This window comes from Centroberyx gerrardi, chromosome 13 (genome assembly GCF_048128805.1).
Source record: "Centroberyx gerrardi isolate f3 chromosome 13, fCenGer3.hap1.cur.20231027, whole genome shotgun sequence".
NCBI classification, from domain to species: Eukaryota; Metazoa; Chordata; class Actinopteri; order Beryciformes; family Berycidae; genus Centroberyx; species Centroberyx gerrardi.
Genome location: NC_136009.1, coordinates 8495613 through 8523558, shown reverse-complemented (window position 1 = coordinate 8523558; position 27946 = coordinate 8495613). Strand labels below are relative to the sequence as shown.

Sequence of the window (27946 nt, the reverse complement as noted above, 5' to 3'; positions counted from 1 at the left end):
TTAAAGTAGAGTGTGGACAGTACTACCATCAGTGGATTTTATATGTAACTGTTTAACTTTATATGCAACTGTTTAATAGATGAACCATTTCAGCTCTTCTGCAGCTGCATCCTCAACATGGTGGTAATGTCAGTAGAGTTAAATGTAGTTGTGTAGAAACACAGACATAACCAACCTCATATACAAACAGCAAAACTTCCTTATTGCTTTTGCTTAATAACAAGAGAATGCCACAAAAATACACACGGACTAGACGACGCACTTGTTTTCACTGTAGATTGCTGTTATTCATATCACAGATACAGTCAGGTCATAAAACAAGAATAGTTACTCATAGCTGTCATCTTTGCACCATAGCACACAACTGACCAGCTCTACATTGTACAATACACCCATCCTCCTAGCACTGCTTCAGTAACTAATACACCCCTTCCCCTCTCCCTCCCTCTCAATTCCCACCCCTCCCCTATAGTGAAAACAAAAAAAGTTCATCCACACGTCGGACCCCGTTGCAGTTCATCGACTCGTCTGGACACAGAAGACGTGGCCAAAGGAGATCAGACTCGGGGGGGAATTGTGGGATCTGGATTCTGCTCAGTACGCGTGTCCGCTCGTCCAGTTTCGTGTAGCACTAGAGGACCAGCATTGAGGTTCTTGGATAAGAAAAGGGTCATCTGTACAGCAGGGGTCCCCTTTTGGTCACGGCTGGGAATGCAATGGGAATTCAGAGGTTTGGAGGAAGAGGAGGAGTCGTGAAACGCGAGAGCTCGGCTTTTTGCCACTTTGTCGGAGGTTGCGTGCGAAAGGGAGGATGATGGCGGGGAGAAAGGTGGAACATAATTCTGAATGATGGAAATGAAAACAAATGGGTGCAAATGTGCTCCTTTCCTGGAAAAAAAATCCCTACATAAAGAATAAAAATAGCAACAAAAAAAACACATTCATCCATAATTTGATACATATGATAAAAATAAATGATGAGGAATAACATGATTCGTCTTTGAGAAGGGGACCAAGTCAGACGGGGTGGGGTGTGGGGTGGGGGGTGGGGGGGAGTTGGTCAGTCAATCCTCTGAGCTAGACGAGGAGTCGGAGTCCTTCTGTGCTATGATGACATCGTCCAGCAGGGCTTCTTGATCCGAGCTGTCGTAGCCGCCTTGGGACAGGCTGTCGCCGCCCTCCATTTTAACGTCAAAGTCCGGACTGGTGAGGAAGTGGTGGGAGCTCTCCAGGTCCTCCTCGTCCATCATGTAGGCACCGTCGGAGACCAGGGTCTCCTCTTCAACCGCGCCCAGGAGGGGGTCTTCCGGGGCGGGCTCGGGAGTGTGGTGGTGGTGGTGATGGTGGCGGCGCCGGCCTTTCTTGGGGATGTCCGAGTGCTCGGACAGCAGCCGGTGGAAGAGACTCTCGGGTAGGAAACCCTGTGAGGAGAATGGATCTTTTTATTAGAATGTCCACTGAGGGGAAAGTAAATCAGACGACCAAGAGCGTGTTCACACTAGTCCACTTTTTCCCACCCCATGGTACAAGTTAAAGTCATTTTCTACAAACCGTGTCTGTACTCAAATACGCAGTATCTATAAAAAAGGAAGTAAAAGTTGAAATAACCCTAACCCATTTTAGCTGATTTTTCACACAACTCCCATAATCCTCTCAAGAATATGCAAATTAATTTGGATGACGTCAAACAATGGGAGAACTGAGAGAAATATTTTAGAATTTTACAACAACATATATTTTTTACGACTAAGACAACACCGACTCTGGCATTTCATAATAAGTAACATTGTTGTATGAGCAGTGCTTCCGTGTATGTGCATATGCAATATGCTATAAGCTATGTTTGATGTAGGTTGAGTTGCCAATATTAACTAGCAAGCAAAGTAGCATAATGTCACTGTATTCTCTATAGAACAGATTAAAGCAGCTGATTAACTACGAGCTGAAATTAAATTAAAATAAACTGATTATTCATTAGGTCAATATGTCATTGCCACAAGCACACTGTGGGACTGTACAGAATCTGTACTTGATTCAAAAAGTGCTGTAATTGACATCTTTTTAAGCAAAGTAGAGCGCTTTCTAAATTTTTTAATTAATCAAATACAATGAAGAAGAAGCGCTGTTCCTCACTGTGCAGGTAGATGACAGTTAACAACAACCAAATGAAAATGGAGAAAGTATCAGTAGAAAAGTTTGTAGTAGTTTTACTCCGATTATAAAGAGTTAGTATGGAGCACATGGCTGTGTTTGAGTGTTGGACCTAAACATTGTTTGGTGATTGTGGCAGCTACTCGATATGGAAACAAAGTGCATGTCACGCAATCATTCTTACAAAATGCACAGAATGCATAAAATGTGTCATTTTTATGATCAGCACTGCACAGAAAGGTCTTGTAGTAAATCATAATGGCTTCAGCACGTACAGAATTGCGGACAGTTTCAGACCAGTCGGGTGCTACAGCGTGATCCGGATTCTCCTCCAGATACTCCCTCAGGTCTTGCAGCATAGGACAGAAGGCAGCTCCAACCTATAGAAGGGAAACATTTGGATGTTCATAACCCTCAGCAACAAAGACCACACAGTCAACAAGTCCAATAGAGAGAGTTGCATACAGTGCACTCATGTCAATCATGTCTCACCTTCTTTCCTGTCCTCATGTGAATGAGCTTGACCTTCTCACTGCCTGTCAGGGCTTTGTCTGCCCTCCTCCTTCTCCTCTTCCTCTTGCTCCTGTTCACAAGAAGCTGGGGAGGAGGAGACATGATGGGAAAAAGGAACTCAGCAATTGACATAGCTCAAATTAATATAATTATACAGCCCCACTTAGTTTCTCTGTCTACCTCAGACAAAAGCTTGCTCATGAACCACAGTAATTTAAATTCAGATTACTTTGACCCAATAGTTGGTGTTACTCAGTAACCGATGGTGTCCTGCTGTGAATTTACCTCCAGCATGTCTCCCTCCACCTCATAGTCGGGGTTCTCCTTCAGCCAGGTGGGCGGGTCCCTGCGTCGAGGGGTGCGCTCCATCGGGTCGTGGACTCCGTCTGGGTCTGACAACTAAGAGAGAGACAGACGTCGGATAAAGATTAGCGACCTAAACCCAGCGCGGTTTTGAGTGTGCCTGTACTATAAAGGAACACATGTAAACCTGACGCATGTACCTCTTGGTCCTTGCGCCTCTTGCGGCCGCTGCTCTCTCCCCCTGACCCATTGGGCATCAGGGCCTGCTTAGAGAAGGTCAGCTTCAGCCCCTCCTCCTGGCAGGGTAAGAGACAGAGGGGGCCTCTAATTTAGCCATGATGAACTACGCATCACAGCCACACCTCATCCTGCCTATAAAATGATTTCTGCATTTTGGTCTACCTTGCACTAGGGCCCCATAGATTTAGACTGACAGGTGAACTGATATTATTAGCCAATATTAGCTAAAGATATGTCAGTATATTTTATTCAAACTCATGGCATATGCAAGTGTGTTTTACCCCAAGTATCAGTTTTTGTAAGGATACTAATAACACTGACAATTAATTTCATTCTCCACCACATTCTCACCTTGAGGAGTTTGACGGTGAACTCTCCGTCCTCTCCTTCAGCTCCGGGGCCGCCGGGCGTGCTGTTGGGTTTACGCATCAGCCTGGTGTAGGCCAGCTCGTCTGCCCCCAGCTCGGAGCCCGGGGTGAGCTGAGCGTCAGACACGTAGCGCCGCCCTGACGGCCACTGGCCACTCAGCACCAGTGTACACAAGCTGTCCAGACGGTTGATCAGCACGCGGTCCTGAGACGAAGAGGGAGCCCCGTCAGTCAGTCACTCGCCATGAGAGAATCAACACATGACACTGGCTTTGTATTACATACTACTCCTCAAAAACAAGCCTCATAGTTGCACCAGCTGTACATTACCTTGGGCCAGTCCACTCTGAGAGGATCAGGGGGTGGTATGCCATCTTGAGATGTAGTCATGGAAAGCAAACTATTTTCTTCATCCCCGTCACACATCTTCATGCCTGCTAAGAGAAACAAAATAAAAAGAAGATTGGTTGAATTTTCAGTGTTTTCTTACAGTATTGAGCTTTTTTTTTTTCTTAGACTACCAACTTACCTCCCTCCCCCTCTGCATCACTCTCTCCACTCTCGTCAGTGCTGCCTGATCGCTCGGAGGAAGACGAGCCCGAGTCAGAATCTGAATCAGAATCAGACCCTCCTTCTCCTCTACCTTCCTTCCTTGCTCCTCCTGAGGATCTGGGCCCCCTCCCTCTGCCCCTCTTGAAGCTCCAGTCTCTCGCTCGCGCCTTGCCGTCGTGATGACTCAGCGGCGTGCTCTGGAGCTCTGGATTGATTTCACCTGCCAGCAGGCGGGAGTCCTCCTCAAGCCCCTCCTCCTTCACACTGGGCCCCTCCTCCTCGGTCTTCGGTTGACCGAGGGGCATGATGGGCTGCGGCTGGGGTGGAGGAAGGGGTGGGGCCTGCTGGTTCTGGAGGAACTCCTGGCGAGCCTGAGTGAAGGTGAACTGCGGGTCTGCGAAGACGGAGAGCTCAGTGCGGCTGACGCCGTGCAGCGCGGCGCCCAGCATCAGCTGACGGTCGTGGTCCGGCATGCTCCACCAAGCGGGCAGCTCCGAGCTGGGCGGGGCCTGGGGCAGACGCTCCTCCAGGGAGGGGTGGGGCAGGACGCGCTCACGGAGGCGACGCAGGAGGCTAATGCGGTAGAGGGTACGGGAGGCGCGCTCCTCCGTTATGGGGGCCAGGGTCTGGGAAAGCTCTGATGGATCTAGAGAGGAAGAGAGCGAAGACAATTACAACCATCTGCCTGTAAACCCACTTATGTCATGTTCACACTATTCTGCTTTTTTTTAAACTGCCAGCGCTTCATTCAAGTGAATGGGGAGCAGCTGCAAGGCCACAATGCAACGGCTGTGTTGTGGGAGTTACTGATAAGTATTTCAGACTTGAACATAAGTACTATTGGCTGATAGTGCCAGATACTGCAGCTTGTTGTTATGGAGACAAAGTGTGCGCCATGGAACCCATCTCTTTATCCATTTCCATCAGCACATAATGCAATGACAGCAGTGTTTTTTCTACAAAAAAAGAGGATTAGTGTGAACGACATATAAAGAGTAAAAAAACTGAAGTCAACTGCACATTCTCTAAAGTACCTGAACATTTTAAACTTGGAATGGAGTCTTTAGCAGAAAGGATGTAGATGTAATTAAGAGAGAATAGTGTGCAAGCTTTCAGCAAACCCAATAACTACATGGTATGAATGAATAGTGCGAAACCCCATTGAAGATTAACAGCCAACCCTAGTAATCGCTGGTAAACAACCAACTGCACATGCATATAATGTCTCGGCACTATGTTGCCAACGTGTGCAGCAGTACTCACCTTCCCCTCGAGTTGGGCGCAGGTGGCAAACCCTCCGGCACATGGCGACGAAGGAGCGGAAGTACCGGCTCAGGCTCTCATCTGTTTTCTTGTCCAGACGTGCAAAGGTACGGAAGCGGGTCCACTCGAAGTCAGGCTCTTCGCTCTCAGGAAGACCCGGCTCCTGCTTCATCTTCTCCACACCGAAAGTCGACACCACGCGGTAGAAGTCGCACTCCTCTCTACGTGTCCACCTAGGACAGAGAAAGAAGAATGACAAGTGGGGTGAGGCATGGTTGCTCCCACAAGCAAACAATATTTCTCCATGATTGTCCCTTATGGCATGAGGAAAAGAAGAAAGTAAAAAAAAAAGAATCAATAAGGTCAATAGAGAGATGGATAAAGATCTATAAGGATTGACCAAATCCTTAGAGAATTGTGATTCATTGCTACAGGAGATAAGGACACATGACAGACAAATGAGGGGTTTGCACAAAGGCACAGGTGATTTTCTTGAGTGCTCTACATTATGAAACAAGTTTGAGTGAAGTGTGCCATGACAATAGCACCGTGGTTTATTAAATAAAATAAAAAAAGCGGTCAAATTCTTAATTGCCTCAATACTGGCATGCAAGGTTCCCTTACTTTCACTTGACTCATCAGCAAGCCTTCCATTTACATCACATTTAGAATTTCCATTTACAGAAAGAGCAAATAATTAAACCTGATCAGTACAAATTTGATGTGAAAAATTCCTAGCTGGCATGCAAAACAGAATGGTTTGAGGAATGAGAGTATTAATAACCTATATTACCAGATAAAAGCCGACATTATTTTGAGCACAATACACTTACAATTACAATACGAAAAGCCTTGACCAAATAAATAAAGTTAATCCTGCGGGGAGCCCTGCCAGCACAATGTAATACTAGGGTACCTCTGTTGGCGCTCCTGCCGGGCGATCTCCTTCAGCTTGCTGGCCTGTTCGCACCGCCGGCGCCTGCGGTCGCCCTTTGCCTCGGCTTCAATCTTCAGCTGCTCCTGCCTGTAGCTGCGCTGGTAGGCCGTGATCAGCCGCCGCATCCGGGCCGTGAGCGACGAGCTGGTGGGCCAGTCGCACACTCCGCTCTGGCTGGAGGCGCTCTCGGTGACCACCGGACCCACCTTGTCTTCGACAGAGATCTCATCGTCCATGTTCATAGAGTCAGGCTGGAGGAGGACAGCGAGGACAACAGGGTCAAACAGAGGCTGATTATTAAATAGTGTACTGGATTGTGTTTATGAGTGTGTAACTGGCTGCCAGTGTAATAGTTACAGCAATATTCATGCAAGTCCATGTAAATAAATGTTCTAGTGCTGACAGAAGCACATGATGGCTCAGAGTCTCACCTCCTCGTAAAGATCTTTGGTGTGTCTTGACGCGGGCTTGAACTCCGGATCCTCTGAGTACTTATCATAGTCAGCTCTGCACAACACAAACAATAAAACACCATCAAGCAGGCGAAATCTGTCCAAAAACAGAAGTTCAAGTTTTGACTTTTTAAGACCCGTTTCATTCCAAATACAAATTTAGCAACTGAAATACACTAAATGTAAAAATTGTAATTGTAATGTAAAATGAAAAAAATGAAATGTTTTTCTCACGGAAAAACAACACACCAATAAGCTGCAGTATTTTTAAACTGAATTTAAGACTTAAAAAGCTTGTATTCAAGACCTTTTTTTACATCTTGACTTTAGATAATATAATAGAAAATATTAAGACATTTACAACCTGCAGACACCCTGCCCGTCGTGGTGTCTCTTTTCAATTCTGACCTACTTAAGACTGGTGGATATGAGCAAGTAGCAAGCTACTGTGGCTCCAGTGTCCTTGTAACATTTTAAGATCTATTCAAAGCTCTCAATTTAAAACACTAGCTCTAAACACCTTGTTTTAGAAATGAGGAAAGCAATCAATAAGCTAATGGCTACTCAGTCAATAACAGTGTTACCTCTGTAATTTTAGGAAGTAGTTATGGCTTATAGTGAAGGCTACAGGGCTGCAGGGTTTTAATGTCACATTTTCTCTAGTAGTGGTGGGAATTTTCTTGCTGTGGAGTAGCACCACTGGTTAATGAAAACAGAGGAAACCCTGAATGCTGAATGCTATGACTAGCACTGTTAGCCGGCATCACTCACTCGTCTCCCAGCTCAGGATCGCCAGTGTGCTGCTCGGCATCGATGGCTTTGTCGTCAGGCCGACCAGCTCGCTCCAGGAAGCTTAGGCAGGGATCAGCACGCATGGTGGTGTACATCTCATAGCCTGGTCAGAGAGATACATACAAGGTTGTTACATACAAAAAAAAAAAAAACACAAAGCACGGCAGATTGCCACCGAGTTAGCGGCACTGACGAGTTCCAGATGTGAGCAGGCGACTGGAGCCTGGCACATATTACAACAGCAATGCCAAACATCACTGAGCAAGGAACTGAACCTGTAACTGCTCCTAGTGCTACAAAGACAAGCTCTCCTCTTCACATAAATGTTATGAGCACACATAAAGAAGACGCACCATGTTTGAATACTCCAACAAGCAGGGAGCGGTCGGCCTCCGTGTCCCACCACCCTGATGGCACCTCCTGTTGCTCCATCTCAGGCATCCAGATATCAACATCCCTAAAAAACAGGACAATTATTGTGTGCAGGTGTATGACAGTGAACTTCTATGTGAATGAGAGATCAAGAGTGTAAGAGTTTGTGTGCGCTTGGTTATATGTCGAATGGGCTGCATTTAATACCTGATGTCAGCTCCTCTCAGGACGGAGTCGGCATGTTCCCCAATGACCTCCTGTTTCAGGTAGTAGAGCATACGCACCCTCAGCAACACCCTAGAGGGGGACAGGAGAGGTGTTACGGTTCAAACACGGGTGAGAATGCATGCAGATATGCGTACATACACGTAGCTGTGGGGGTACACTGACTTGTTGCACTGGTGCTTGAGGTGTTTGCGGTAGCTGTCGTCGAGCAGCAGGGTGTCAGGGTTGTACTTGCGGATCCACTCCACCTTCTGCACATCAAAAGTACTCTGGGCCTTTACCCTCTTCCCCTTCCTGCCTCGTGGCACAGGGATGGACAGGCCTGGGTGGAGAAAAGAAAATATCATTAAAAATTATTTTCCCATTCATTTACAATGAGAGCTTACAGTTTTCCCATGTAACTACAGTTCAAACGGTGTATGTGAGTGTGTCTCTCCCTACCAGAGTGGTTGAGTAGTGTTTGGGGCTCGCGGCCGTTCTCCGGCGGCGTGATGAGCTCCCAGATGAAGCTCTTGATGTTCTCATCTCCGCGGTAGTGCAGCAGGCAGAAGACCAGGATGACGCGGCAGATCGTCTCCACGTCGCGTTCGCCCAGACGCCGCTTACACCTGGCGTGGGACAGGATGTCCCTCCAGCGACCCCAACTGGAGGAGGAGAGGAAGAGGGAAAGAAAGGTAAGCAGAAGAGTGAAGAGGGTCAACAGAGAAGTTAATTCTCTCTAGACAAAATGATACTTAATAAATCTTGAATCACAGCCAATTAACTCCAGTCCTCTATTCAAATCCAAGACAAGCAAAAGAGTAGCAACCATTGCCGATTTGAAACCATGAGTCAATTCTAATGGCTCAAACCAAGTTTATAGCTTGTTGCCAACATCTACCAAAGCTCATCAACTTTGTCTTAAAGAGTGAATGAAATCAAATAAGAGGATAACAATCTTACAACAAATTACCATTTGATTTACAAAATATTACTAGGGTACAAAACATTAGAAACACTCGCTCTCTCCATGAAATAGACAGAGCAGCTGAATTCAGATCAAAGATATGATCCCATATAGATTTCATCCATTAAATCCACTTCAATCATGAGGGGAGGAGACAGGATAAAAACACATCTTTAAGCCTTGAGATAACTGACACATGGACTGGGGGTGCAACTCAGTATTAGCAAGGTCCACCTACCCGTAGACAAGCAGGTGTTTCTCCACCCTGAAGCAGTCTGTGCGACCGTACCCGCCTCCGCTGTGGCGCTCGGAGCGCCGGGAGGCACGGGACTGCCTGGAATTGGCGGGTGGATACTCGTCGTCGCTCTCTAGGTCGGAGAGTTCGCCGCCTTCGCCTCGCAAACTGGAGTACTGACGGGTCTGCTTGCGTACTCTGGGAGTGTCAATCACCAGGGTGTTCTGTTGGGAGGGAGGAGTTGGCTTTATGTCAATCAAGAATTGTTCTAAGCTCCAATATATATAAAAAAAATCCTCAACTTCCTCGACTTTTCCTCACAAAGAACAACACTATGGGTTTTTGTACACATCACCATTACCTTTCGGTTGATGGAGTCAAAGTCGATGTCAGCCTTCTTGGCCCACTTCTGCCAGAACTCGGGGTCGTCCAGCGCGATGTCATTGCGGTTCTCGGAGGCCACAAAGCTGGCCTTGGAGAAGGTGGAGCCCTTGCCCTCGCTCTCTATGGTGATGGTGGTCGCCCTGCGCTGCAGGATCTGGTCAATGTCCTCTTCGCAGAAGCGACTGCCCTCGTCATTCTCGTCCATGATGGCAGCGTAGGCGCCCTTCCTCAGCAGGTCCTCAATCTCCTTCTTGGAGAACTGCTGGATCTGAAGGAGACATGGATAGTGTTCCAAATTGGGTTAAGGAAACTACAATTTCGCTAAGACACAAACAAGATGCTTCGTAAATGACCAACCTAAAACATAACCTGGCAGTTTGTGATCAGAAGGTTCTCTTACCCCGTTGACGTTGCTCTCTTTGTTGCCACTCATGCTCTGCAGGACGGCCCGGTCCAGGCCAAGCTTGAGACTTGCTTTGTCCAGCATCTCCCTCTCATAGGAGTTCCTGGTGATCAGACGGTACACCTTGACAGCCTTAGACTGGCCGATACGATGGCACCGCGCCTGGGCCTGGAAGAGGGGAAAACAGAGAGGGTCATATGCAGAAAAAGCAAATACTGAGATTAAAAGGTAAGGAAAGAATTGTTGAATGTCTAAGTGTTGATTGGGAGCTATAAAATGTAAAAAACTAAAAATATATAGCTGAATGAGTTTGTAAACACAGAAACCACATACTAATCAAAAGCTGTTGCATGGAAATTACTAAATGATCCACACTTTTGACTATGGGGCAAAGATGTCTATATGTCTCTACATGTCAAGAAGGTTTTGGAGTTCACATCAGCCTGCAGTCTCAGTGAAATTAACTTTACACCACACAGCACAGTAAAGTAGTGTACCTGCAGGTCATTTTGAGGGTTCCAGTCAGAGTCGAATATGACACAGGTGTCAGCAGCGGTGAGGTTAATGCCCAGACCTCCAGCACGGGTGCACAGCAGGAAGACGAAGCGGTCTGAGTCAGGCTTACTGAAGCGGTCGATGGCAGCCTGGCGTAGGTTCCCACGCACTCTGCCATCAATGCGCTCATAAAGGTATCTGGACAAAACAGCATATTCATCATATTAATACATAACATTTGGGTAATACTCCATCTATACGAGCGCCTTTCAGACTAATAGCTTTCAATTAGCATATCTATCAAAGACAAACTACTGTTTTACATATAAAAACACAATGCTAGTGTCGACTCCCATACCTCTTGTTGATGAGGTAGTCCTCCAGGATGTCTAAGCAGCGCACCATCTGGGAGAAGATGAGCACTTTGTGGCCGCCAGCCTTAAGGCGTGGCAGCAGCTTGTCCAGTAGCACCAGCTTGCCTGCCGACCGGATTAGGGCCTGTAAATGGAAGTCAGGGGCCAGCGGGTCGTACACCTCCCGCAGCTCTGCTACTATCTTTTCCTCCGCGCCTGGACAAGAGAGACAGAAATCATTTTATTGCACTATCCAGCATTTCTGAGCTGGGTGTCACAGCCAGGACAGCGTGGGTTTGATAACCCGTGTTGCTCAACAGGATTCCAATGCATTTCTGATCATCAAAACCCATGACTTCTCCTTGACACAGAGCATCATTTCCATGACCACTATATATCAGCCCATTGGGTCAAATGTTACATTGTTAACTGAACAGCTCACTGATTGTTAAATGAACAGCCCCAGGGCTTTTTGCCTAGCTAAAACTATAACATGTAATCAGAAACTTTGTTGTTTGAATTTTTATTTCTTCTAAAAGCACAAAAGTCTCTGAACAAATTTGCACACTATTACAATGGCCCTGACTATTCCTGGTATTCCATGACTGTAGAAACTCTGGATTAAATGAATTCCACCTTTGATTAACCATACGCTCAGTCTGCAAAGTGCCACTAAATAGTGTTGTTGAAAGATACTTGATTGAAAAACATTTTCCATGTGAATCCAAAACAGGAACACTGTATTTTGTTCAAAGTCTCAAGTTTGAAAGACTACAAAAAGTAGGGGAGGGAGAAAGGAGGAGGGTTTTCAACAAATTTCTCCATCTCTGCCCCTTGAGCCTGAAGTCTATGCAAATGCACAGTCTGGCTTGAGCATGGGGCTATCAACTGGGGGGAGGGGGGAGGGCCAGAGTGTGAGTGTGTTACAGCCAGGTACAATGCAACAGGCTGGCATGATTACAACCACAAGATAGGCACTTCAGTTACGCAAACTTTTCAACCCAGTCACTCTGATTTGTTTCCCAACTCTACGGTCGCGCCCTTTGCACAAGACCACAGCGCAACTCCTTCTGGGTACTGGGTACTCTCTTTCAAGAGATTCCAGCTCACACCTGGAGAGCCAACTGCTTGGCAAAACAAGCAGGGTTTTTGTTGGTTTCATCACACTCAGCAGGCTTAACTGTGGGTCCCCAGGGGGGTAAATAATCAATTAGGGAATGTTCTTTTAAGGTGGTTGCAGCATTACAATCATTCTCAGTTAAAAAGAGATATCTGGTGATTTCACACCATGCGATAACGTTACTACCGCGATACTCATAAAGTAAATGAGCCGGAACAGTACGAGGTAATGGGTTGGACATGGCAGCGGCAGCAATATCAAAGGCAAAGTTAATGTTGAGGCGCAGTACCGTTGATGAGGTAGGGGTGGTTGCAGCACTTGCGCAGCTCCATCATAGTGTTTAGCAGGTTGGGGACATTGCTGTTACTGTTGGCTCCTACGCTGAGGAAGCTGAAGTTCCTCTCCAGGATGGCCCGGTAGTATTTCTTCTGGACGTCTGTCAGCTCAACCTGGGAGGGAGGACAGGTTTTATAATGAATTTGTAATCTCACAGACCAATTTATTCTTCCAATCTTTCTATGAAGTAGTAATCATAATGGCCGTCTTCTTCATGTAAAAGATCTCAGCTACAATTTGCGCTAATGGACGCTCTTACCTCGATGATGGTCTCCTGTTTGGGTGCCAAGTTCTTCTCCACATCCTCTTTGAGCCTTCGTAACATCATGGGTTTCAAGATCGCCTGCAGTTTCTGGACCTGAGGGAGAGAGAAAAGGATTTGTTTAGGGAGTGCTGAACATATCCGGTAAAATATGCAGATACACCAGAGAGCATACATGTAGATGTGACACACAAACAGAGAGACAAAATGGGAGAGTGGGCGTGTGTGAGAGTGTGAATGTGATAGTGTGTGTGCGTGTGACTGCCAACATGAGTGCATATTTTGCACCTGTTCCTCTGTTTTGAGGTCTCCGAAGTCTCTGAGGAACTCCGTCTCAGAGGGGAACTGGGCGGGCTCCAGGAAATGAAGCAGACTGAAGAGTTCCTCCACAGTGTTCTGGAGAGGCGTGCCTGTCAACAACACCTTGTGTTCCTGGGAAAATCCACACAACACAGGCAGGAGGGGAGGGATGGACAGAGGGGGGAGAGGCAGTAGAGGGGGGGGGGGCGGGGGGGGCGGGCAGGACAGAACAACAGGCAGAGGAGGAATAAAGCAAATGAGGAGAAGTAATGCAGAGGGAGACAATACAGGGATGCAGAGGAAAGAGAGAGGAGGAGAGCAATGAAGCAGGAGAGGAGAAAGGAAAGGAAAGAGAACATGACAGGTAGAGGAGGAAAAGAGGAAGGAGTGGAAGCAAAAGGGCACAACACAGACGGGTAATGAAAGGGGGGGAGAGTTCAAATTAAGTATTTTTTAAAATCCTTTTAGTGCCAATTAAAATAAAATTAAACCACAAAAATGAAAAAATCAAAGTATGCATCTGTGAAACCTGATTTCTTAGGGTTAGAATTAGAGAATTAGTGCACCAAGAAAAATCATATTTTTAAGCTCTCTCTAACTGTATTTAAGAGTCAAACACAACATTTAAATCGTATTTAAGATCTCTTAAAGGCTTGAATTTAAATAATTCCATTTAAAACATATGAATGTTTGTCTGTTAAAGACTGTTAAAGGAGCTGTAGACACCCTGACTGATTAGACACTGCACATATGACCTGTGGACCACTCACCAAGTCCAGCATCTTGAGGCTGTCCAACAGCTTGCAGTTGCGATTCTTGAGGCGGTGAGCCTCGTCAATGATCACACAGCGCCAGGAGATCTCCCTCAGCTCCGGGCAGTCGGACAACACCATCTCAAAGGTCGTGATAAGGGCGTCGAACTTGTACGCACCTGGGATCAGATGCTCCTAAAAGACAGTATGCAATTTTCATTTTGAGTGCTGTGCAGTGCGGAACAGCACCAGAGAAGAATAAACAACAAGTACCCAAATAATCCCACATAGCCTGTTAATTTAAGTGTGGGTCATAATAACTGCCATAATTGTGCATGCACACACAGGAACGCCTGTGTGCGTAAATGAGATGCAACGGTAAAGTTAAACATGTCTGTACACGTAAACACCCCACCTTGTCATCCTTGCAGTACATCTCGTACTGCTGGATCATCTGTCGGCTGGCCAGGCTGCCGTGGTAGACGATGGCGTTCATGTGGGTCCAGGTGGAGAACTCCCTCTCCCAGTTGGTGATGGTGGAGAGAGGAGCGATGACCAGGAAGGGGCCCTGGACACCGGCAGCAAACACCTCTGACAGCAGCGAGATGGACTGGATGGTCTTCCCCAGACCCATCTCGTCCGCCAGGATACAGTTCTGCCTGAGGGACGAGCAACAGAAGTTTGACTTGTGAAGCCATAAAACCGCTCCACCGGACAGAATCAATCTCAAGCAGCAATCAAAATAGATTTGCTTTACTGGGGAAGGTCCTGTAATTTTTACATTATTGTAAATTCTAGAGGATCTTGAGGTCTAAAACGTCATTTCTACACTTCCACTTACATGCACACACTGACCAGTCAAACAAGCATTATTTTTTATTATTACAAACAATCATTTTCTTTACACACTAGACTTTACATTTTTAGTACCTACTTACCAAATGCTACCATGCAAGTGCATCACTGTGTAAAATTTTGATCTCCAAAGGGATTTTATTTATGTTAGTGCTCCTTTCTATGGAGCCACACAACATGGCGGTAGCAGTTGATGCATTTGCACCCAAGTCAAAAATCTCCTACAGCCATCATTAGGCTATTTGAGCTAGTAGCGTACATGTGTCATGATAGTTTGAGAGCTTCAGAGCGCACGTGGCCACAGGAGATTATAGCATTTATTAAGCATGTGGATGTGTGTCATAAATACCTGTTGTACCAGTTGAAGAGCAGCCAGTTGACTCCTTCCAGCTGGTACTCTCTGAGGATGTTGCCACTCTTGTACTCTCTGGACTCCTCCAACTTCTTCCATGCACTGGATTGGGGCCTTGACTGAGGGAGAGGAGAGAGAGAATGCAAAATGAGCGAAAAAGAAAGAAACTGAGTGGTCACACACAGGCTCCTAACAGGTTTAACCTATAGTTCTTGTTTACACTGCGGCCATCTCCCGCTTGGCCGCTCACCGTTCTCTTAAGGCGAGGTTGCCGGTTCTGGATCTTGCTGAACTCTTCGACCTTGCCCTCGTCCACGTCCTCCTTCAGCTCCCAAGTGGCGTCTTCATAAGGCAGAGAGCACCACTTTATCAGGTAGTAGACAACCGGCTGGGGGAGGGGACACAGAGCCAGAGAATATGATTTTTTTTTAAATGCTACACAGTTCAAGTAAATAACAACTGTAAACATGCTCCATCTTAAATGAAGATAGGGATCCTGCGTTTGATGAGCAAACCAGCACAAGACAGCTAGTGAAAAGAGCTCCAGCAACACAGCTAAGAGACCAACAGTAGAGCAGTGTTGTCCAGCTTGAAGGTGAAATCCTCACGAGGCTTGGTGTTCTCGGCTCTTACCTCTCCGTTGTCCTTGTCCACGCTGTGGGACACATCCAGGATCCTGTCCACCTCCACGTAGTCTGGGTTGAACGGCTCCTCGTCCTGGAGACAAACACAGGGTCAGAGACACTAGAAACACATACAAGGCTATTTGCAACTAGGTAAAGCAAGTGTACTAACAAAAACAGAAATACTATGGAGATGGCTCTGTGAAAATCAAGATTATAGCCTTTATCAATTGGAGGGCAAAGGAAACTTTATTTTAAATCGCAGAGCTACCATCTGTGGGTAAACGTCTACAAAATGCTTCAGCATTTGCGTCATCGTACACCTGTCCCTCTCACCTCCTGGAAGATGTGCCTCATCTGCGCCTGCTTGGTCTTGAACCTCTTGATCTTTTGATGGATCCTCTTATCTCTCTCCAGCTGGTCCAGACTGGCCCACTCACAGTGCAGGTAAGAACTGAGAGGAAGAGAGGGAGGAAGAGTTTTCACTCATCTGGAAGTTTTCTCAACAAAGGATCAGTGACTTTGAGAGGCCAGTATTGGGACTTACTAGTTCTTGTATTTTACGAAGAATTCCTCGACGTTGATGTACTGGCCTGTAGGCACCTTGGAATTGCAAGAGGAGAACAGGTTTTTTTTAGGCTATGACATACACTATCAAATGGGAGATTTAAAGAAATGTACATATATGAAATGGAATAAACCTACTTCCTTCTTGGTTAACCTCATGGACAGAACTTTGTCTACAATCGCAGCATCTTCTTCACTGGGGTTTTCCTGTAAACATAAAAAAGCAATATATTTTAATGACTGTTAAACTACACACCCTAAGCTGGTGCTGTGTAGTATGACAACCATGAGAACCCTTGCGTCACTCTCACCACAAAAAAAGAAATAGCTATGCTACAATAATTCCCCACGCTCACCACAAAGAACTGCATGCTGGGCTGTCCGTCTCCATCCAGTTCCATTTCTTGTTTTAGCTGCTCTCCCATAAGCTGCGCTGCTGTGCCTCCGCTGATGGAGGCCACGGCCGCCGCGGTCGTAGTAACATCTACGTCTTCCTGCTCGTCCTCGTCGTCCGTTATCTTGATGTCCAGGTCCTCTGTGTACTTCTTCCTCTTCACCACCCGATTGGAGCGCCTCTTCTGGCCAAAAGAGATTGGTTTAAGTTATGTGTGCTTAGGGCTGGGCAACAAAACAATGATGACTGTCTAAATACATTTTTTCTCAATATAAATATAAAAAATGTTAGATAAAAGTTGACAATTTCTTTTCCAGGCTATGACAGCAAGCCAACAAGTGGCACACAAACAGCCAATTGTTGTTATCAGGTGAGGCTGCACAGTAAGAGGTACACACCCACCACAGCACCAGATGCTACAGCTTTGGTTTCTAATGTTTAGTAGGCTAGCAAGGAAGACGATCAATGTCCCTCACAATGAAAGTGAAAGCGACACCAAAGAAAGACACAGAAAAGACAAAGACAAAGCTACTCCACTTAACTTTAGCTCAAATGAGGAAGACCAATGATAACAAAGATCGTTCAACTTCGGCTGTGTGAAAATATTTTTGATACTTAAAAGTCAGACAAGAAACAGAAGCGGACATTGCAAATTGTGTTGATGATCTGCGCCAACTAAGTCAGGTATCACTATGAACCCGTTCCATCATTTGAGACACTATCATCCCTTACAGCACGCAGAATGTAAACGATTGCAGTCCCATATAAACGCTGGCAGTCGACCCCCAAGAACTAGTGAACTACTCTGTAGTTCAGTAAACAGTGGACTAAGAATCCTGTGCGGACCTACTTTTAGTTTGGCGAATTACTTCTCAGCAGCAAACCATAGTATGAGCAATGTCCAGCACAGTGCCGTAAAAGAACCATCCCCCAACAATAAAAAAACAAAAACAAAAGAAGAGCCACAGACATCACAAATGCCAGTGGACTGTTAAGATATGCTGCCAATTAGCACAGTCGACAATAAAGTATGGCTTTGCAACAAAACTTAGGTTTGACATGTTTTCACAATAAAGAAAAACTACAATTAACCTTCTGGTTTCTTCAGCTTTCACTGAGGAGCAAAGAGTAGACTTTAGCCGACAGACTTCTATCTTTGTCTATCTTTCTACCTCTATCTATCTCTGTCTCTATCTTTATCAACTGATATGAATGTTATGGTTATAACATTTTTGGCTATATTGCCCAGCCCTAAATGTGCTGACCTTGTTTGTGTGAGCGTGTGTGTGTGTGTGTACCGTAGTCATGTCCTCCTCCAGAGCGGCGGGCGAGGCAGGGCTCAGCTCTCCATCAGAGTGGTCTGAGGACGCATTTCTCTTTCTTTTCTTTGCTCCAACTAGAGTAATGGTGCTGGTGGAGGCATGGAGGGAGAGAATAAAGACGAGAAAAAGAAGAAAAGGAGAGCAAAAGGACAGTAATTAATATTGCATTCCACAAGGCTAAGTTTCCAGACATACAGAAAATGAGTCACATCTAAATTATTCCCTCTCTCCCATTTTTCCTGCACATGAACTTACTTAGTCTTGGTCTTGCTTTTACTCTTGTTCCCGGTCCCAGGCATCCCTGTGCCACCAGCACCTCCGGCTGCTCCACCTGCCACCTTCGCCTTGCTCTTCTTGTCAGCCCCACCTCCACTTTTGGCTACTGCTCCTCCGGCTACGGGACTTTTCTTCTTGCTCCCTCCTCCGCTGGTCTTTTTCTTAGCGGTGGTCACCACCGTCACAGTGCCCCCCATCTCGGCGGAGGCCTGGTTGGCGGGAAGCTCATCCTGGTTCAGCACTCTGGGGAGGTTCTTCTCGCCGCGCGCCTTGGCCCGGGCTATGGCTTCGGCCACAATGCGGTTCGCCTTCTCCTGCTTGCACAGGGTCTCCACGCGGCGCACGGTGACGGGCTCGCCGCCGGCCTTGGTGATGCGGATGGCCTGGGAGGCGGTGGTGGTGGTAGTGGAGGAGCCGGCGGTCGAGGTGTTGATGACCTTCACCACAGAGACGGTGCCACCGGCCGAGGTCGCCACGCTTGTCTGGGAAATGGTGGAGAGTGTTAAAAAAGTGCTTCTGGAGTTTCTGTTAAGACTTTATAAGAGTTCAAGTGTGACCCTAAGGTACAGAAAATATCAGTGCACTTCTGGAGGTCTACCTGTGGCTGCAGCAGCATTTTGAGCGGCACAGCGACTCTCTGTCCTCCTTGACCCTGGGAGATCTGCACCACCTGCGGGGTGCCGGTGTTGCCGGTTCCTGAAACCAACTGGTACTGTAAGAGCACAGAGAGAAAGACAGGTCACATCACATTCTTCTTTGAAAATAACCACGTTTGATCAAAAACAAAGTGGATTACAAGAGGAACGTAACAGAAAAGGGTGTTTTAAGTCAACCACAATGAAGCCATCTCTGCCAGACTTTTACAATGTCTGGTTACACATAACACAATCAAAGAACAGCTTCCATGTGATGTGGGAATCTGACAGGATTTTAAGGTGGTTGCAAACATGGCAGTATGAAATGTAATAAACACAAGCATGTCCAAAAGGTATAATTATGCCTTGATGAATGATGCTGTGATAATTTGAGGATAATTTTACAATAACTGTAAATAATATTTTTCCAGATTGATGTAATTCACAATGTTCCTGAATGCAAAATCTCATCTGGGCCCCAGAAAACACACGTTAGGTCGAACACTATTTGGAGGATGTGTCTACTGAAGCCAGCAATGGCTTTGACTGAATTAATACATTAACTCGTATCATTACAGAATAAACAGATACATAAAATCATACATTAACTCGTATCATTACAGAATAAACAGATGCATAAAATCAAAGTTCAGTAATTTGCGCTTGTTTGAGTTATTTGTCTTAGCAGAAAAATCAAGGGGGGTGCCACATTTCTATGCAGGAAAACCTCTGATGTGCAAACAGGTAATCCCAAACAAACACACTTCTTCCTTACCTTAACTCCTCCTTGTTGGTTGGGCTGCTGCTGCACCTGCAGCTGAATGGTGAGCACTTTGGGCTGCCCTCCAGCCTGGCCGGCAGCCCGGGCCTGAGTGAGGGCTGCTAGCTGGCCTCCCTGGAGCACCAGTTTGCCTCCGGGGAGCTGGCCCAGCACTAGCCTGGGCTGGCCTTGCTGCTGCTGTTGGCCTCCTTGGGCTGTCTGAACCTGCTGGACCTGTGTGACCTGCTGCTGGGCTGTACCAGCTGCCACTGTGACCGTTTGACCATGGGCCACAGCAGAGCCAGGCTGCGTGGGCTGCTGGAGGACCAGGGTGATCCGCTTAGCCTCGCCACCCTAGAATCAGACACACGGTAAGAGATTCATTATGATGGCTTAGACTGCCTTAAATCTATGAAACTCAGCTATGGCCCCGACGGTAAACCATAGAACCACTCCGAGTCACACCTGCTGTGGTACAGCTGTCAGGGTGACCCCTTGTGGTCTAACCGTGGTGGCAGGAGAGGTGGTGCTGACCTGTGTCTGGGACTGCATGGCTGTCTGGAGCTGCACCTGGGCCTGTGGCTGGATCTGGATCTGTGTAGTCTGGCCTTGGGGCTGGATCTGGACTTGGGTCTGGCCCTGGGCTATCTGCACTTGAACCGGCTGGCTCTGCGTCTGCTGCACCTGCTGGGGCATGGAGGTCAGTAGAATCTGTTTGACTGGCCCGTTGGGAGACTGCACCAGCCTCTGCACCCCGGCAGCACCCACCTTGACTTGAGCTTGGCTGGCCTGGTTCAAAACTGTTCCCCCAGGCAATATGGACATGCCAGGTCTCAGAGGAGTGCCAGACAACACACGGATGACCTTTCCACCAGGCGAGCCCGTGGCTCCTGAAACAGTCTGCAGCACCTGGGCTTGACCCTGGGGGCCTTTGAGAATGACGATTTTACCTCCGGCCTGCTGGGTGATGGCAGCTAACTGCTGGGGAGTGAGCTGGTGAGTAATCTGTGTGAGATGCTGTGTGGTGGTGGTGGCTGGGGAGTTGGAGACTGTTAGTGGTGAGCCCAGTAGGACAGTGCCAGTGGTGGCCACACTGGTGTTGCTGGCGACAGAGATGGTGGTCTGGGCCTGGACCTGAGGTACAGTCTCAACAGGGGCGGGGGCTGCAGCTATGGAAACAGTCTGAGGGGGGGCCACTTGGGCGGGCTGCTGTATGGTGACTTGAACTGGGACAGGGTCTGGGATGGTGGGGACTGCTACAGGTACACCAAGGCCTGCGGTGACTGTGAGCTCTGGGGTGGGCTCGGGGTCGGCAGGCGGGTCCACCTGGCCCAGGGCCAGCTTGAGCGCCTCCTCCACAGGGTCCGAGGAGCCCTGAGAGAAGGAGTCGTCCGGTAGGGCGTCCAGGTTGAACAGAGGTGTGTCCTCAAAGAGGTCCATGATGGGATCTGCCATCTTGCCCCCTCCACACAGGGAGATGGGCACAACCTTCCAGACACTCCGAGATGAAAGCTAAACAATCCGTGTCCAGTTCTTCTCAACGTTCAAGCAAACAACTGGATATATACAGAGGAGAAACACAGAAGAAAATTAAGCACAATTGTATAAATTAAGTCCATTTATAATTTAACCAAATGCTATACTGCTTACCAAATAGGACATGGCCTGTTTCTGACCCTTGACCAACTTAAGTTTGGTCTGCATCACCCCATGGGCAATACTAGGATGCCTAAGATGGTGTAAAGAGAATAGCAAGGAGCAGAGAGAGGCTTAGGAAAGAGGGTCCTACAAGCTAATCCCGTATACCTTTTGTCTTTGTCTCCTTTTCAGCTCCTACTTTTCTTCTCTGTATGGGACGTCCATGCACAGCGTCATTCCTTGAAGTTTTGTTCCTAAAACACATAAACACGTTTAGTTTACTAAATCACCAACAACTTTGACACAGACAGAAATCCACTTACAGACCTAGTTATCTCCTAGAAGGAGCTGTGAAAAAAATAATTACCGTCCAAAACTCCTATGACTATGTGTGTCACACCAACATGTTTAGCAGCCAGCAAATATTGTTTAAGTGGCACCTAACTCCCCGTAAAAAAGAGCTGACACCAGATAACTTAACAATTTATTGTAGCTGGATATGTGATCACTCATGGGCAGAAAAGCTATCAAATGTGATATGGACGTTTTACTTGAATTAAACAGGCATTTTCAGTAGCCACATATAAAGCTAGATCACTTTGAGAACATCCAATGAATGGAAACAGTTGGTAGTGAAGTCGGACAAGGATGATACTGATGCTGGTAACGTTAGATGCTTCCCTCTCTGGTCATATTGCAGTCTTTCTCACAAACCCGACAGCTAGCATTAGCTTGTACTGCTAGCAATAAATGCCTATTATAAAAGCCTGTATTGCGTCAGAAACATGTAATTGGGCTAGTAAACACAAAGGATGGGATGTTTTCAGTCGATAACTAGCTTCTCTGTCATTTACTACCAACCATTCAGTCAACTGGACTCCTTCAATCTCATCAACAAACCGGACCAAACCAAAGCAACGTGCCACAATAACCATTGCCCGTCAACGTTCAGACACGGGTTAGGCCGCAATACTGTTTGGGTTGGTCTACGTCTATTTTTCAGCAAAAATACCTGCAAATAACCATCCCATCCACTGCCCTAAGTCTCTCAGTTATAATTTCGGGGTGCTAAATTTACCTTTGCATCGACACACATGGCTTTCTCCGTCTCACAACACTGTACGATTACAGGAAACGGCCAGCGAAGAGCAGGAACTAACATTCCTGCCAGAGAAAGCGTAGAAAGCGTGCCCCTCGAATGCCGTCCCAATATGATTGGTCCACATTTCCCCGAGCCGGCAGCACACTACGATTTCATTGGCCAAAGGAGCATTCCCTCATATTATAAGACCGATTCTGGGCGGGATGTGAGCAATGGGCATAGTTAGGTTGAGAAAACAATAAATGCGGCCTAGCTGGGATCGTTTGGCTGAGCGATCCTTGCTATTTTACTGTCACAGACGCCCACACAACCAGTGTGTAGTCTGTAAATCAAACTGAATGGAGGGAATAGACGTGTTTTGTTCATCTCTAAAGGATGACGCAGTGCATATCCATATTATCTGACCCGTCGGTTTTTCCAGCATTTTATTACACAGAGCCCATATCAATAAATGAATGGAGACATCTTGTGGCATAGCCGTTACTAAAAATACACACCCCGGCCTCGTGCCCAGACTAACTAATCTACATTCAGAGGTATATTCTGAGATAGAAAGAAATTATCAGCTTTCCTTTAGGTACTAGTCTGATGGCTTTTGTGCTTTTAGTGGGCTATCAGGCCTAATGACTTACTGACCAACATCATGTCTCCTCACTGGTGTCTGACCGGGGCTTTGCTGCCCTCTAGTAGGTGGGAGCAGACAGTGAAGTGTGACTATTAGCCATTTTAGCAGTTTTGTATTCTTATTTACCATTTTTATTATTTCTGTCCATTGGGTAAATCCTACATTTTATACTTGTGGAACTAAAGCTCATAGATATAAATGTTGAGAGAAATATATCCACAAAATCACAAAATCCTCAATCTATTATCAATGAAGCTGCCTCAGTCTACATTAATATGACACCATGGATTAGAGTCTTGGCTCCCTATTTTCATTAATGATTTTTGGACTGTCCTAAACCATAAAAATTATGTGTGTGTGTGTGTGTGAGAGAGAGAGAGAAAGATAGAGAGAGAGAGGGAGGGAGGGAGAGAGAGAGAGAGAGAGAGAGAGAGAGAGAGAGAGAGAGAGAGAGATGGTGGTCATGAACCAGGGAAGCGTAAGTGACTGAATGTGACAGCACACCACACTTTATCCATGGCAGCCCTGCAGAGATGTGCCTGCTCGCTCGCCAAAGCCTCCATCTGTCTGCAGCCCTGTGAGGAGTATCCGCTATTCACCACACTTATACTCTGCCCCATGCTGGTGTCTGCCCGGTCCGCGCCAACTCTGCTGGCGAGAGCTATATTTACAAACAGCTGCCATGGCACTGGGTAGAATACCATGGGGGGAAATATTGCATAAGCAGATAAAACTGTCAAACCCATAACATATTAGAGTGTAAACTTACTTGTTTCCAAATGGGCTGGAGGTAAGAAAAGGAATGCTGAATGTACTGATGAGGGATCTACAGTTGCACTATAAAAAAAATCCATCTTTTAGTCTAATCTTAAAATATATAAAAAAAATAAAATAAAATCTGATAATGAGGAGAGGTAATTTCCCTGGTTTTCAGTGTAACATTCAATCAAATCAAATCAATCGAATAAACTTATTTCAAAAAGTTTCTTGTATCAAGTGACACTATCTTGATACAAGTGTGATCTGCTTTATTTTGAGATATTGTCACTTTTTTTTCCCCAAAGAAAAAGGTGAAACTGCATTGGAAAATGCATTGGAAACACATTTTTAAGACTAATTACTTGTTAGATATTTTTACCAGTGTGGCCATGCTATGCATTTCTGTACACTTATTAAAGCAACATACAAAGGCAAATTGTTATCTGTATTTATTTTTATATTTTGTTCTTGATATAAATCTCCTTTTAAATGTACATTTGTTGCAGGGGACTAACAGGCAAATAGAGGAACATCAGTCACAAGACACAGCGGAACAAAAAAGTTTGTAAGCAAGACAGGATGCCATGTGGGACACAGCGGTATTTCAAACATTTTGAACTGAAATAAGACAAAAACAAAAACAAAGATACGGGCTCTTACTTAGTCATTGCACCTAAGCCCACATTGCACACTGCTACTTCAGGAATTTATTACAATAACAATGTCTCTTGCATCCCAAACCTATCAAATATTAATGCACAGAAACAGAGAAATCCGAATCCACAGAGAAATCAACGTTCACTCAATCTTTTCGCCTCTTTTTTTCCAAACGTGTTGCTTTTCCTCTCAGGTGAGAAATAACATTAATTTGCACAATCTTGCCTCCAATTTTCCCGAATCTTTTATTAACTCATCCTTTGATGCACATGAATAAAGAGCTACAGATTAGAGGCTTCCTTTCCTCCTACCCCTTCCCTCTTATATATTTCTCTCTTTCTCTCCACTCACTCGTTCTAACTCATTCTCGGTCCCGCTTCCTCCCGTCATCCTCGCAGCCCTCCAACCTGCCTCTGTCTGTTCTCCTCACAAGGGGAAGACCAGGAACCCGCAGAAGGTGGAGTACTTCCAGCCTCCCATGAGGTTGCCCCTCTCCAGCTTGAGGTAGGCCTTGTCCCCCCTCTCCATGATCACCAGGCCGGCGTTGGTGGCAGCTTCTCGGGTCACGTCCTGGTCGCCCGCAAAGGCTGAGATCATCGGCCAGCCGTTCAGCATCAGGCTAACCTGGGAGAGAGGACACAGAGGGGTTGGACTTCAGTGTGTGTGTGTGTGTGTGTGTGTCCTCACGTGAGTCATAGTTGAGGTATCATACCTGGATCGTTTGTCTATTGTAGGCCTTCACAACATGGAAGTTGAAGCTGTAGACTCCTCTCCTTGGTGCCAGGAAGACACTGCTCTCTTGGTCAAAGTGATTGCCCACATTCACCAAGATCTGATGCAAATTGGAGACAGGCAAGAAGGTATGAGAAATATACATGAAATTGTAAAAGGTATAAAAGGTATGACAAGGAAAAGATTCTTCGCAAGACCAGTGATGGTATAATTGGTTGCAACTGCAATTGAGAGAAAGCTTATATTGTCCATCAGATTTCTCCAAACAGTTCCTGCAGCATAATCAATGTGTTTTGTAGCCAAACGATTGCAATGTGAGTCCAAATGTCCAATATTTACCTCACTATCTAGTTTTTTCCCTCACTGACAATGCTCTGGTTGATTGCAGACTTCTTGCTTACTCAGATTATGCTGCAAAAGCTGGAAGTATGGGGGCTAACTGGCTGTGTGATTGGTGGTCCTACCAACTTCAATGGAGTGTTCAATGACATGGGAGTGAGTAGATAATGACTGAATTTTCATTTTGGGGTGAACTTTTCCTTTAAGTTCCATTTGTTTGTTTTAACTTGATATACAATTTTTATCTTTCATTTTACCATGGTTATTTAACATCTCCAGCAAAGCATGGGGTTTAATTAAACCAGGGATGCAAAATGGCACAAACCGAATGCAACCCGGTGATATACTCACATGGTCGAAGTAGATGATCATGGTGCGATTGCTCATGTCTGTGGGCTCATGGTTGGTCTGGCGGGTGGCAGAGAAGGCCACCCGGCCGGTGCCGGAGCGGACCGACATGCCCAGGGCGTTCCCGGCAGGCTCGGACGAGGGAGTGGAATCGCACACCACCAGGCATTTCCCCTCGAGGACGATAGGCTCTGTGTCGTTCTGCCCCCTGGACCCCAGAGGGCCCCAGAGCAGAAGCACACCCAGCAGCACAGTGAGGTCAAAGTTGACTAGAGGGACTGACCTGGGATGCATGACGGATCCTGGGACGTTTAGCCGTATATCTCTAATAGATTCTACTATGGGGGAGCGTCACTTTAGAAGACCTGAGGTGTGAATAAACATGCTATGGTAAGAGAAACTGTTGAAAAGTCTCAAAACACCTCTGTCACAATTCAGCGTTGATCCCAGCAAATTCTGACCACCGGGGTTAAGGTAGAAAGAGAGGTAATGTCTATTCTAGCTCTATCTAACCTCTACTAAGTCAGTTTTTGCCTGGTTCCAACAAAAGTTAATCAACACGTGTCTCGGCAACAGTAAAACTAACAGACAGGTCTTACAATCAAATGATACTCAGACAAACTATTCATTGGCCATAGTATCAGCTATTCCTCTTCTATTCTCCTTTTTTTCTTGTTTCCCCCCCACAATATCTATCTCTCCTATCTCTACAGTAGATTACGTGCTGGTTGGTCACTGTGCCTGGGTGTTGAAGTCGACTTCTTCAGCAAACACAACCTGAGAGGAAGGCAAGAGAGAGAGAGAGAAACAGTATGGGAGGGGGGGGGGGGGGGTTAGAGAAGATAGGGTAAGGTCAAGTGACATCACACTGGGATACGACACTCTGAGCTTTGATGCAGGCTGATGGAGCCGGAGGAGGAGGCGGCGAGAGAGACGGAGGAGACGTGAGGGAGAAAAAAGGGATGAGGTAAGGTTCTGGACGGCTGTCAGGGGAAGGATGTAGGATCCAGGAGGGAGTGAGAAAGAAAGAGGGAGTGGGGGAACAACTCCACTGAGTGACCATCTGTCTTTTACACGTACCCCCCTCCCTCCCTCCCAACGCTGCACAACATGCACCCCCCCACACACTCTCTCTCTCTCTCTCTCTCCCTCCCTCTCTCTCTCACTCTCTTCTGTTTCACACACACACATATATATACATAAATATTCTCATTTTTCCCGTTCATCTTTAATTTTCTCGGCAAATTCCCCAGTGATTGTTTTTCCCAATTAATTGAAATGAAATGTTAATCTGGAACAGAGCCATTTTTGCCTTCAGATGATGCCACTAAGTTAAAGCATTTAATCCAATACAGCTCAGTAGTTTTTCCCAATACTGTGAAGGTTTCTTTTTCCAAGATTAGCAACAACATATGTACAAATATCTGTTTCTCAGTCTTGTAAAACTTATTTAAAGACGCACAATTATAGCTGTTTTTTGTTTGAATGCAGAATTCACATTGTTGCCATGTTATTTTTGTTCACATTATTGCCATAATATAACTGCTAAAAATGACTGGACTAGGTATGTCCTACTTGCAGTACAATCCTAGCATTTATAAAAAAAAATAAAAAAATAGGATATCACCTGTTTCCATGTGATCGATGTACTTCTTGTATTCCATATCAGGTGAAAACAATTGTTTTCTCCGAGGCGGAGTAATACGGTCAAAAATCCTTGTTGTCTTGCTCTTCTTTCACATTCTTTCACAAAATGCCACTCTGTCTTAGCATAACCATGCCAGAGTATGTTCTGATCTCTCTCAATCTCTCTCCTCTCTCTCTTTCTCTCTCCCTCTCTCTGTCTCCCCTCCCTTTCTTTTTCTGTCTGTGCTTCTTTCTCGCCCGCTTTGTTACATCCGCCCACTCACCTTTACAGTGAAATAAATAAAATAGGCAGATAAATGAGGCATCTGAGCGGCTTCAAAGAGGAAAGTTACCAAGTGAAGTGACAGTTCTAAAGCCTTTTTTTCAGTGATATGCAATCAAATCAATTAATCTTCCTTGTGCGCCTTCAAGCTGAGTAAAAAGGATCAAATGCTCCCTCTTACTCTTTTAGCACCTTCACGTGAATTAAAACATTTCCAGCTTCAATGCTTTCCATAGCTTCTTCATTTCTTTTACAAGATAAAGCAGTGTACTTACTGTGTTCTAGCAGGTATAAAGCTA

The 27946-nt window shown here is 46.1% G+C and overlaps 2 protein-coding genes across 5 annotated transcripts; both read right to left on the bottom strand.

The window, feature by feature from the left end:
* Window positions 1-32: 32 nt before the first annotated feature.
* Window positions 33-22305, bottom strand: chd8 (chromodomain helicase DNA binding protein 8). 4 transcript variants are annotated; one of them, XM_071903680.2, is made up of 40 exons: window positions 22255-22305; window positions 21345-21430; window positions 20073-21094; window positions 19554-19892; window positions 18742-18855; window positions 18123-18625; window positions 17844-17955; window positions 16508-16729; window positions 16290-16358; window positions 16132-16187; window positions 15921-16038; window positions 15595-15678; window positions 15212-15349; window positions 14959-15080; window positions 14170-14413; window positions 13773-13949; window positions 12991-13134; window positions 12700-12798; window positions 12394-12553; window positions 10990-11200; window positions 10634-10829; window positions 10134-10304; window positions 9711-10001; window positions 9353-9573; window positions 8610-8812; window positions 8334-8490; window positions 8151-8240; window positions 7925-8028; window positions 7551-7674; window positions 6759-6834; window positions 6307-6578; window positions 5391-5623; window positions 4105-4773; window positions 3906-4012; window positions 3559-3780; window positions 3168-3263; window positions 2950-3063; window positions 2644-2748; window positions 2427-2531; window positions 33-1421 (listed from the first exon to the last, which is right to left on the bottom strand). In XM_071903680.2, the coding sequence occupies exons 3-40, from the start codon at window positions 20991-20993 to the stop codon at window positions 1065-1067; spliced, it is 7746 nt and encodes a 2581-aa protein (XP_071759781.1). In that variant the 5' UTR covers window positions 20994-21094; window positions 21345-21430; window positions 22255-22305; the 3' UTR covers window positions 33-1064. The 4 variants fall into 4 exon arrangements, with proteins under 4 accessions (XP_071759781.1, XP_071759782.1, XP_078143635.1 ...); XM_071903681.2 differs by having other exon boundaries at window positions 3906-4009; XM_078287509.1 differs by having other exon boundaries at window positions 16508-16726.
* A 1791-nt stretch (window positions 22306-24096) lies between these two features.
* cbln12 (cerebellin 12) lies at window positions 24097-27564 on the bottom strand. The gene is made up of 4 exons (XM_071903697.2): window positions 27366-27564; window positions 25742-26515; window positions 25032-25151; window positions 24097-24943 (listed from the first exon to the last, which is right to left on the bottom strand). Exons 2-4 carry the CDS (start codon window positions 26030-26032, stop codon window positions 24746-24748), a joined length of 609 nt encoding a protein of 202 aa, XP_071759798.1. The 5' UTR covers window positions 26033-26515; window positions 27366-27564; the 3' UTR covers window positions 24097-24745.
* Between the last annotated feature and the right edge of the window lie 382 nt (window positions 27565-27946).

Bases quoted from the DNA above. Each gene is read 5' to 3' on its own strand.
- chd8 (XM_071903680.2), bottom strand. From the start codon at position 20,993: ATGGCAGATCCCATCATGGACCTCTTTGAGGACACACCTCTGTTCAAC. The intron at 15,350-15,594 runs GTAAGAGCCGAG...CCCCTCCCCCAG, and splicing joins TGGACAAGGACAACGGAGAG to CCGGTTGTCTACTACCTGAT. The intron at 11,201-12,393 runs GTACTGCGCCTC...TCTCTTGTCCAG, and splicing joins CCACCCCTACCTCATCAACG to GCGCGGAGGAAAAGATAGTA.
- cbln12 (XM_071903697.2), bottom strand. From the start codon at position 26,032: ATGCATCCCAGGTCAGTCCCTCTAGTCAACTTTGACCTCACTGTGCTG. The intron at 25,152-25,741 runs GTGAGTATATCA...AATTTGCATCAG, and splicing joins TGATCATCTACTTCGACCAT to ATCTTGGTGAATGTGGGCAA. The intron at 24,944-25,031 runs GTATGATACCTC...CCTCTCTCCCAG, and splicing joins ACAATAGACAAACGATCCAG to GTTAGCCTGATGCTGAACGG.